The 11,979-nt window shown below is 46.9% G+C and overlaps 1 protein-coding gene across 2 annotated transcripts in view; it reads right to left on the reverse strand.

Moving 5' to 3' along the window:
• FOXK2 (forkhead box K2) overlaps nt 1–11,774 on the reverse strand; it is a 72,717-nt gene extending 60,943 nt beyond the window's left edge. For both annotated transcript variants that reach the window (XM_057535952.1, XM_057535951.1), the window contains exon 1: nt 11,347–11,774. In XM_057535952.1, the coding sequence (XP_057391935.1) occupies nt 11,347–11,759 (413 nt within the window). In that variant the 5' untranslated portion in view covers nt 11,760–11,774. The remainder of the gene's footprint in view (nt 1–11,346) is intronic.
• Between the last annotated feature and the right edge of the window lie 205 nt (nt 11,775–11,979).

The following is an 11,979-nucleotide window of genomic DNA, read 5'->3' on the forward strand; positions in this document are numbered from 1 at the left end:
GGATATGAGCAGTGTTTAAAACACGTGTGGGCAAGTTCAGAAGGAGACTAGGCAAAGTGGGAACACAAGACTCAAGGAGGAATCAGAATGGACAGTTTACATTTAAACCACATCTTCCTCCACCCAGCTCAAGCAGCTATAAAACTGATGCTCATAAACCTAACATCCTCCAAAAGTTTAGAAGTGGCAAAAACATAGTATTTTTAATACATCACTTAAGCACTCAAAATGCTATTACAGTCTGAAAAAGACCAGAAAAACACAACACTCTCCAATCTACTTGTTTAGGGTTTTCTGTATCCCATCTGTTCAAGAGTCAAAAGATGAGTTTCATACTGCCGACTACTGGTGACTAAATACTATGAGAAAACGGCATCTGACAGCAGTCTTTCACAGTGTGGTTGTAATGACACTAATTCACACTCCCTCACACCATCAGTTCATTTTCCAGGAGAACCAAGACCACAAAAAACTGGAACAACTCCACTAAGACAACTCAATGTTCTTCTCATTAACCATAAGTGCTTGTAAAGTAATTTGACCAACCTAACTAAAGCCACTGGATATGCCTGAGCACACATATTCCAAGGGGGAGAACATCAGGCTACTCCCTAAAGTACTAAGGCCAATCTTCTTACAACCCAGGTTAAGGTTTAGGATCGCTTCCCGTGAGTGTCCTTTCAAAGTTGCAAAGAGAATGATTCTATGCCAGGCCTCTCCACCTCAGGCTTCGTTTCAGAAAGGCACCTGCCACTGAATTAGAAACAAATGCTTTGGTACCTTAAAGGTTGTAAATAGGTACCATTTGTAAGTTATTAAAATTCACCATCTATGGGGCTAAGAATATCATCACACTGTTACTGACTGCTAAGATCACTGTGCTCCAGGGGTCTCCACCGTCCTACCACTGATGCTTGGGGCAGGATCATCCTCTGTTGTGGGGGGGCTGTCCTGTGTATCGCATTATTTTTGGCAGCATCCCTGGCCCCAGCCCACTAGATGCCAGTCGCACCCCCTCCCAATTGTACCAACCTAACATGTCTCCAGAGGTTGCCGAATATCCTGGGGAAGGGAAGGGTACCCCAGTGAGAACCACTGTTGTACTCTGATACCTTTCACTGGATAAGATACAGAAGCACTCTGCAAATGACAAACTGCAGCAAAAGCCAAATAATGTCTAAAATCCCTATGGAATTCCAGCAGAGCACCAAACATATACTCCAGAAACTGAGGCATGCTAGGAAAGGCAGCTTCCTAAGAGGTGCTTTCTAATCTCCCTGCAGCCATTTCCTGGGATGACGGCAGTAACACTTTGTCATGGTGCTCAAGCTGCTTCAAATCACAGAAATGGCAATGTGTGCTGCCTTCAATGTGCCCTGGTGTACTGTGTTTCATTAGCAAATTCAAAAAATCCTCATTATAAACTAGGACCAGGGATTTCCCTGGTGGCACAGTGGTTAAGAATCCGCCTGCCAATGCAGGGGACACGGTCTTCGAGCCCTGCTCCGGGAAGATCCCACATGCTGCGGAGCAACTAAGGCCATGCACCACAACTACTGAGCCTGCGCTCTAGAGCCCATGAGACACAACTACTGAGCCCGCGTGCCACAACTACTGAGCCCGCACGCCTAGAGCTGGTGCTCCACAACAAGAGAAGCCACTGTAACGAGAAGCCCGCGTACTGCAACGAAGAGTAGCCCCCGCTCGCCGCAACTAGAGAAAGCCCGTGCACAGCAACAAAGACCCAATGCAGCCAAAAATAAATTTATTAAAAAACAAAAACTAGGACCAGAAGTGTGGGAGCTGACTTACTGTATTATCGTTAAGATATTGTAAACTCTCCAAAACCCAGACATAAAAGAAAACATGAGCTACACAAAAATGTTAAACAGATAAGAATACTATCCAAAATGCTAATTGCTTTGGTTAAAAGCTTCCTTATTTTAGAAATCCTCTTTTCTTCATTTAAAACACACAAAAAAACCTTTCTCTCACCAAAGCAAGAATCGTTGAATTTTCACAGTGGAAAAACTTGCTGTTACTGAGGCCGTTGCCTCGTCTTGTGGAATATTTCCACCAATTATGCATGAAGCTATGCTGTGCTTCTGCAACTGTGTATCTAGATGAGACCTGCTGATGAACAGGGGACCATAAACGGTGGGGGAGCCACACCTGACTAGAATCCTGTCACTAAATGATCAACATTTGAGAATATTCAAGTAACAGTAATGTCCTAAATCAGCAGCCAACAGGCACATGTATGCTATTTTTTTTTTAAGATTTTTTTGACGTGGACAATTTTTAAAGTCTTTATTGAATGTTACAATATTGCTTCTGTTTTATGTTTTGGTTTTTTTGCCGTGAGGCATGTGGGATCTTAGCTCCCTGACCAGGGATTGAACCTGCACCCCCTCGTTGGAAGGTGAAGTCTTAAACCACTGGACTGCAGGGAAGTCCCTGCACATGTATATTATATATGTACCAAGTGATGATGGATCTGTGCCATTACCAGGGGGAACAAAAACATATAGGACCTGGTCCCCACCTTGGAGGACCAGCAGGGGAGAAAGTCCAACAAGAAGACAAGTTCCAGCACAAGGTGATGAGGAGGGAACGTTTTGCCTCACCCAGCTTGACAGCGGAAAGTGTTGCTGACAGGCTAGTCCCAAGAACGGGCTCCATAACCTACCCCTCCTAGAGGGTCCACAGCACTTTGAATGTCTGAAAAGCACACGGCTGACATTCGAGGCCTGCAGGGGCTCCCAGCTTCAGGTCCTCACTGCCTCTAAGAAAGAGACCATGGCCCAAGTTTCAAAAGTATATGTGGGAACTTCCCTGGTGGCACAGTGGTTAAGAATCCACCTGCCAATGCAGGGGACAAGGGTTCAAGCCCTGGTCCGGGAAGATCCCACATGCCGCGGAAAAACTAAGCCCGTGTGCCACAACTACTGAGCCTGCGCTCTAGCACCCGCGTGTTGCAACTACTGAAGCCCGCGCGCCTCGAGCCCGTGCCCCACAACAAGAGAAGCCACTGCAATGAGAAGCCCGCGCACTGCAACGAAGAGTAGCCCCCGCTCTCCGCAACTAGAGAAAGCCTGCACGCAGCAACGAAGACCCAACGCAGACAAACATAACATACATACATACGTACATACATAAATAAATAAAAAAATTTTAAAAAGTAAACGTGGTTTGTGGGACTTCCCTGGTGGCGCAGTGGTTAAGAGTCTGCCTGCCAACGCAGGGGACACGGGTTCGAGCCCTGGTCCAGGAAGAGCCCACATGCCACGGAGCAACTAAGCCCGTGCGCCACAACTACTGAGCCTGCGCTCTAGAGCCCGCGAGCCACAACTACTGAGCCCATGCGCCACAACTACTGAAGCCTGCGTGCCTAGAGCCTGTGCTCCACTACAATGAGAAGCCTGCTCACCGCACTCGCCGCAACTAGAGAAAGCAGCAACGAAGACCCAGAGCAGCCAAAAATAAATAAATAAATTTATTTAAAAAAAAAAAAAGACTCCGTGCTCCCAATGCAGGGGGCCCGGGTTTGACCCTTAGTCAGGGAACTAGATCCCACATGCATGCCACAACTAAGAGTTTTGCATGCTGCAACTAAGGAGCCCGCCTGCCACAACTAAGGAGCCGGCAAGCCACAACTAAGGAGCCCACCTGCCACAACTAACACCCGGCGCAACTAAATAAATAAATGAGAAATAATTTCCTAAAAAAAGTGTATGCGGTTCGTTACACTTCAATAAAAAGGCAGTTTTAGAAAGAAAAACAGTATACTGTAAATTGCAAAGTTCTTCGACTGGACAGAGAAGCCATCCTTCATTTACAAAATGAGTTTGGCCAATGGCATTAATGAACAAGAATCCTTCAAATCAGACGGCAAACAGGACATGACTTTTAACCAGTTCCTTTTCCTGACTTTGCCCCCAAGGCAGAGGCACTTTTCCTTTCCCCCTGAAACGGGGAAGGTTTGTGGTGAAGCCGACATACTGGAGTGGAGGAGAACCAGAACGGAGGCTCTGGGGGAGAGGGCACCCCCAGACAGACCTGGCGTGCTGGACGACACCATCCACGTCCCATGGCCTGGCTTTATCCTCAGGTCCTGGCAGGGAAAAGACAACTTCTCCCAGCTGAAGAAATTTCAAACTTCACTCACTACTCCCAGAGGCTCTTGATGAATTTACTGCACACACGTGTGCATGTGTGTGGAGCTATGAGCAAATTGGAGAGTGCTGGCCCCTTGAGGACATTTTCACCCCCATGTCATATTTTCTGTCGCGTTAGATCTCCATAGGCCCCTCCACACCAGGACACTGTGATAGATAAAATACAAGCAGCCCCTGATGTCTAGCAAGGGCAAGGGCACAGGCATGGTGCTAACCGTGCCACACAATGTCACTTATTATCCCTGTTAAAAGTGAGGGAACACTGGGCTTCCCTGGTGGCGCAGTGGTTAAGAATCCGCCTGCCAATGCAGGGAACACGGGTTCGAGCCCTGGTCCCGGAAGATCCCACATGCCGCGGAGCAACTAATCCGTGCACCACAACTACTGAGCCTACGTTCTGGAGCCCATGAGCCACAACTACTGAGCCCGTGCTCCACAACAAGAGAAGCCACTGCTCTCTGCAACTAGAGAAAGCCCACGCACAGCAATGAAGACCCAATGCAGCCAAAGATAAATAAATATTTAAAAAAAAAAAAAAGTGAGGGAACTGGGCTTCCCTGGTGGCGCAGTGGTTGAGAATCTGCCTGCCAATGCAGGGGACACGGGTTCGAGCCCTGGTCTGGGAAGATCCCACATGCCGCGGAGCAACTGGGCCTGTGAGCCACAATTACTGAGCCTGCGCGTCTGGAGCCTGTGCTCCGCAACAAGAGAGGCCGCGATGGTGAGAGGCCCGCGCACCGCAATGAAGAGTGGTCCCCACTTGCCGCAACTAGAGAAAGCCCTCGCACAGAAACGAAGACTCAACACAGTCATAAATAAATAAATAAATAAATAAAAGACCGTGAATTTCTTTAAAAAAAAAAAAAAGTGAGGGAACTAAAACTCAGATAGGTTAAGTGGCAGGGCTGGAATTTGACTCCAGTCTGTCCAGCCCCAGAGCCCATCCTTGCCTTCTCCTGATACAGTTAGCTGGCACACAAATGACCACTACAGGTGACAGGTCCCACCATGTAGCCTTGTTCTCAAACTCTGTTAGAAATTAAAATTATTTTAAATCTAACCATCTTAAACTATTCCTTAAGTAAACATTAAAATGAATAGACTGAGCTTTACCACTAGAAGAACTACTAAACACTATGTAAAGTACAAGTAAGCTGGTTATTGGGTTATTTTTAACTTAGTAAAGTAATAATTATGCTAAAATAGCTGCACTGTGTTCCCAATGTCTACAAATCAGTGATAATAAAAATGTATCTCAATTTGCCAAATGAATATATATTGTAGCTTTTAAAAAAAATACATAGTGGTCATTAAAAGCAATTAATTTGTAAACTGAGCACTTTCCGAAGTGTAAAGCACCTCCGCTCCTCTGCTATGGATCTGCCATTACATGTCGCCCACTTCTGGGTCCTGGACTCCAGCCATCCTAGACCCCAGATCTTAGCTCTGCCTACAAGCTGGTCAGAGTCTCAGGTCATAAAATGAAGGTGTTTCAGCCAAACCTGCAGCCCTGAAACAAAAAAACATGCCAGACCTCACTAGTGGCTCTGCTTAGGTCTTCTAAGAAGACACCCTCGGGACTTCCCTGGTGGCGCAGTGGTTAAGAATCCGCCTGCCAACCCCTCGATACCTGATGAAGTTCCCCATTTCCCACCTTTGATGTCTAAGTCCCTGGACTGCCTTTAGCAAGAATCCTATAAGGCCAGTTTAGCAAGAATCCCCCTACCCTCGAGGTCTCTTCTTCATAATTTTCCATCCACTGCCCCTCACTCTGCTCCTTGGCTACAAATCCCCAGCTGTCCTTATTTTATTTGAAGTTGAGCCCCATCTCTCTCCCCTATGGCAATAGTCTTGAATAAAGTTTTCCAACTGTTTGAACAAGAAAAAAAAATAAAATAAAAAAAATAAAATAAAAAATAAAAAATAAAAATAAAAATAAAAATAAAAAAAAAAAAAAAAAAAAAGAATCCGCCTGCCAACGCAGGGGACACAGGTTCGAGCCCTGGTCCGGGAAGATCCCACATACCATGGAGCAACTAAGCCCGTGCGCCACAACTACTGAGCCCATGTGCCACAACTACTGAAGCCCATGCACCTAGAGCCCGTGCTCCACAAGAGAAGCCACCACAATGAGAAGCCCGCACACCACAACGAAGAGTAGCCCCCACTCTCCAAAACTAGAGAAAGTCCGTGCACAGCAACAAAGACCCAACGCAGCCTTAAATAAATAAATAAATAAATAAAAGAAGACGACACCCTCATTTTGGTGGGAATGCAAACTGGTACAGCTACTATGGAGAACAGTATGGAGGTTCCTTAAAAAACTGAAAATAGAGCTACCATATGAGCCAGCAATCCCACTCCTGGGCATATATCCGGAGAAAACCATAATTCGAAAAGATACATGCACCCCAGTGTTCACTGCAGCACTATTCACAATAGCCAGGACATGGAAGCAACCTGAATGTCCATCAACAGAGGAATGGATAAAGAAGATGTGGTACATATATACAATGGAATATTACTCAGCCATAAAAGAAGAACAAAATAATGCCATTTGCAGCAACATGGATGGACCTAGAGATTCTCATACTGAGCGAAGTAAGTCAGACAGAGAAAGACAAATATCATATGATATTGCTTATATGTGGAATCTAAAAAAGGCTACAAATGAACTTATCTACAAAACCTAAATAGACTTACAGATGTAGAAAATAAACTTATGGTTATGGTGGTGGGGAGGGGTGTAAGAGTAGGGGAGGGATAAATTGGAAGACTGGGATTGACACATACACACTACTATATATAAAATAGATAACTAATAAGGACCTACTGTATAGCACAGGAAACTTACTCAATACTCTGTAATGGCCTCTATTAGGAAAAGAATCTAAGAGTGGATATATGTAATTGTATAACAGGTTCACTTTGCTGAAACTAACAAAACATGGTAAATCAATTATACCCCAATAAAAATTTAAAAAAAAGAAGACACCCTCATTTTATCATCTCCTACTGGGAACTCTATCCTCCACACCTCATCTGTGTCCATTCTTTGGGCCTCAGCTACATATCTCAGTGGTTCCCGCACCCACTTCACCCTGGTGATCCACATGGTTTCTACTCCTTCTAACCCTAATATCGCCTCTGCCTTCCTTAGAATATCCACCCTCTCCCCACAAACACTTCTTACACCACCACTCCCTCCTCCCTCTCTTCACCCAGGAGTCCCACACCCCATCTCCTTCCTCATCCTCCAAAACACCCTAATCACCAAGCCCATGGCTTCCCATGGAGGGTGACACTGCAGGTCACTGTCCTTTTCCCAAGGCTCTCCTCTCTTGGTACACCCCTTCTTATTTCCTTCTTCCTGGTACTGGTATTCTCTGGGAACCTTGGTTCTGCCCAATCCCTATTATCTAAGCAGGACTGAGTCACTGTGAGATCCTTCAGTTCTCTTCTTGGAGTCTTCACCTGCGAAGCTCCAGAAGCCACTGTCTGCTCAGCTTTCTCCTGTCCTCACCTTAGAGGATGCTACCTGTGATTTAGTGAGAAAGTCTTCAAGTGTGACATTACCAAACTTCATCTGCAAGTTAAAACATGCCACATAAGAAAGAGGAGGTGTGCTGTATCACCAACCGATAGGCAGTTAATTCAGCATAGAAACAGGGTCACTTTCTAAATAAACACAACTGCAGTTCTGCATGTTAAATATCTTTGGGCAATAGTAAATTCAACTTGTTCTATTTATGCTTGGCTATTAGATATTTAGGATCTTACTGATTGGAAAATACATCAGATTCACTTGACATTTCAAAGTATAAACAACTGTTAAAGAGTTGTTTATTTTTATTTATAAATTATGCTTCGTTTGCTACCATGGCCACAAGAAGAGCAACAGCAGCAAAACCAGACATTCCTGCCCAGCAGATCTTCCTAAAACACTTTACTGCTCACTCAGGCGCCAGACCAGGTCCTTAGACAAACAAGGACCCTGTCCTCAAAGAGAACATTCTTCATTCTCTCGTTGACCACTGTGAAAATGCTCCCCCACCAGGCCCAGGCAAACATCATGCTCCACAAACCTGTCCCCAAAGTCCTTTCCAGCCTGAATTCTCTCTCTCCAGTGCCTGGATGCTGGCCCAGCCACACCTGCAAGGTCACTCTACCTGTCCACTTCAGAAGCCCAGCCCAGGTAGCCCAGGGCTCCCCCACCTAGATCACTCCACAGACCACCTCCCCCCCAGTCCCAATAACACCTGAACTTCCAACAAGTCAGACGCTCCTGGGGAGGAAAAAGTTGCATCTCTGTACACACAGCCCTGCATACTTGGCCAAAAACCAAGGATTTTTGGAAATCACTTGTTTTCTGGAAAACCACACTATGGCACTCTTGTACATATTCAGCTCAAACCCCCACCCCCCCAACATACACACTCACGCGCTGGTCCTCACTAGGCATGGAACTTACCAACCACCATGGAGAAGGTGCTTGTACTCAGATCTTACCCAAACCATTTAAAATACTCACGACACCAACATACAGGATCACAGTCCTCATTTTCCTCTATTCCTCACAAATTAATACTTTAGTATTTTAATAAAATAGTGAACCATACTTTAAGCCTAAAGTGTTTATATACTCTTCCAAGTCCTCTGTATATAAACTTTTAATACTAACTACAAAATTTAAGTTCATTTTAAAGTTGGAATAAAGTCATTGTTATTCAAATAAGAGACCAACCATAGGTTGTCATATTTTTAAAACTCCTCAGTGATTTTTCAATTCAGTAAGCAAGTATGAAATAAACAGTAACAATACTTATTAACCTCTGGGGACTTCCCTGGTGGTCCAGTGGTTAAGACTCCACACTTCCACCGCAGGGGGCGTGGGTTCAACCCCTGGTCAGGGAACTAAGATCTCGCATGCCTTGGGCGTGGCCAAAAAAAAAAAAATTTCAACCTCTGCGTAATCACTCTAAGTTACATTTGCTTTTAAACTTTCACAATTTAATTATTTTTAATGTTAAAAAGAACTTGGAACATAAAACTGAGTTTAATTTCAAGAAAAAGATTTTTAAAACAATTTCTCTGCATTTAGCTAGCACCAATCGTCTTTACACAGTTTTTTTCCTGTAACCTGTATCTATGATCACCCTACACCAACAACTTGGAAACAATGCCTTACAAAAAGGGAGGTGCTGCAAAATCCTAACAGATATCCACTCATCTCACACTGTAAAAATGCCAAAACCCCTTCCGTGAAAAAAACCACTCCCCTCTGTCAGTATGGGCAGAGGTTCCCAGGCCCAGAAGAAATCCAGGGTTGGTGGTAGCCTTGGTGGCCCAGGGACTCTTCACTGTGCACTAGCTGGAGATGAAGGCCAGAGACCCGGCAACTACCCATCACCTTTTTTTTTAAGATATTTTATTTTTATTTTTTATTTTTGTTTTGCTTTTTGTTGTTGTTGGTTTTCCTTTTTTTGGCCCTGCCACGTGGCACGTGGGATCTTAGCTCCCCAGGATCAAACCCGTGCCCCCTGCATTGGAAGCGTGGAGTCTTAACCCCTGGACTACCAGGGAAGTCCCCCCATCGCCCTTCTTACTCATCTCCTCTGAAAGCCTCACTCCACTCCTCAAAAAGTCTGAATTCTGCTCCCTCACATAAAAATCAATTTATTTCCATGTTTGGTAGGTCAAGGCAAATGGTTTTGGCTGAATGATAATAAAAGAATTTTCTTCAAAAACCTCAAAGTTCTCAGAGTAAAAATATAACGCCCTTTGCTGTGATGCCAAGTTATTTGTAAACAACAAACCATCAAATTAAAAAGCTGCCATCAGGTACCTACTATCGATTTTATGCAATCTACAGTATAAATACACACAAACAGCGTTCTGGTTTGAAAAATAACATTCTTTGAAATGCTCCCATCAAGATTTAAGGAACTAGCTGGTGCAGCTTTCCAGGCTAAGCAGTAACACAGCACCCACATACAAAAGTGAAGAAATAAAGAAAAGCAAGAGCTCTTATCACCATCTCCAACAACTGAAAGCAGTCAAAAATTCCAGTTTGTGAAGAAAGGTTCTACTTGGAATAATCTAGAAAGCCCCTGAAGAATAATTAGCATTTCCTAGAGAGCAAATTTGTTTTTCAAGCAGACTAAATAACTTCACAAAACCAGAGAACCAAGCTGAACTGCTTTGTAGCAGGACTGACAGTTCCTCAAGAAGCTCACTTAATTATACTCTATAACACCTTATAAAAATTCCTAAATAATTTAGTGACTTTTTAAAAAAAGTTATGTTGAAAGTATCTAGTTTTCCAAAATTTTAAGGTTCAGAGCACAGATTTAAAAATCCATCATGCTTCAAGAGCTTTCAATTTTTAGGCTACAAAAAACACAATGAGAAAAAGAAGTCCTTGCAGCTTAAAAAACACACGATTGAAATAATACACTACTGAAAACGTGTAGAACAAAAAGAAAGTAACAGATAACCCAACATCAGTTAAGAAGACACAGATTTTTGTTTTGGGCAGTTCCACCAACCAGAGTTTTACATTTCTATTCTATATTACCTACATGCTAGTTACGAAAAATATATGCGAACTCCCAGAACGCACAGAGTACCCCAGAAAACCTCAGCCCACGTGGACAGCTGCCTGAGCCTCCAGCTTTGGATAGGTGAGGATGGGGGGTCCCGGGCAGGGATTGTAGTCTGTGTTCAGGTCGTGGGTACGGTGGATGAGGTCGGGACATTGGGGTCATGGACTGAGATCCAGCCGGGATGATGGGGTCTGGGTCTGGTTCTGGTCGTAGGAAGAACGAGCCCAGATGTCAGGATCTAGGTCCTGGTTGGGAAGATGGACAAGGGCTTGGGGTCGGAATGGGGCTCCGAGTCTGGGTCCTGACTGTGTCCTACTCGTGGCTAGGTCCAGGCGGGGATCGCTGGCCGGGGACTGGGTCTTGTAGGTGGAGGCGGCAGATCCCGGGGGGTGGGGGTCAGGACCCAAATCTGGGTCCTCCTGGTCGTAGGTGGGGGTAGGGGGTCGTGGATCGCGAGTCGGTGGTCCGGGTCGTGGTAGAGGTCGTGGTCGGGGGTTCGGGTCCCGCCGGCCAGGCCGCACCCCCGCCCGCCCGCCCCCCCCCCCGGCTCGGGCCCCACTCACACGCGCGGCAGCTGCAGTGGCGGCGCCCCGCGCCTTTGGAACACGCCGTCCACGAACACGCCATTCTTGCCGAGGCAGCGCAGGTAGAAGTCGCCGCCCGCGTCGGGCCCGGGCTGCGCCGACGGCTCCGGGGCCGCCCCGCCATGGCCGCCGCCGCCCGGGGGCGTGAAGATCTCGAGGTGGCGCCGCGAGATGAAGCTCGAGTGGCCCATGCTCACGTCCACCGAGCCCTGCGACGAGTTGCGCCCGATGGTCACCGAGCGCTTCTTCATCAGGTACTCGAACTCGCGGCCCTCGAGGCGCGCCACGGCCCAGCCGCCCGGCGGGGACCCGCCGCCCGCGCCCCCGCCGCCCCCGGCGCCGCCGCCCGCGGGAGGCCCGCCCGCGCCCGGGAGCGCCGCGGCCGCCGCCATGGGCCTGCGAGGGCCCGGGCCGCCTTCCGCCGCCGCCACGGAGCTGAGGGCCGAGCGAGGCCGCCGGCCGGCGAGCGACGAGCGGCGGCGAGGGGCGGGACACGCGCGGCGCGCCGCGGGCCGGCGCCTGGCCCGTGACTGACGGCGGCACCCGCCTATAGCGGCGGTGCACGGCAGTGGGGCTACCAGAGGCTGGCCAATGGCGAGGCACGCCGGCCGT

Source organism: Balaenoptera acutorostrata, chromosome 20 (genome assembly GCF_949987535.1).
Source record: "Balaenoptera acutorostrata chromosome 20, mBalAcu1.1, whole genome shotgun sequence".
Taxonomy (NCBI): domain Eukaryota; kingdom Metazoa; phylum Chordata; class Mammalia; order Artiodactyla; family Balaenopteridae; genus Balaenoptera; species Balaenoptera acutorostrata.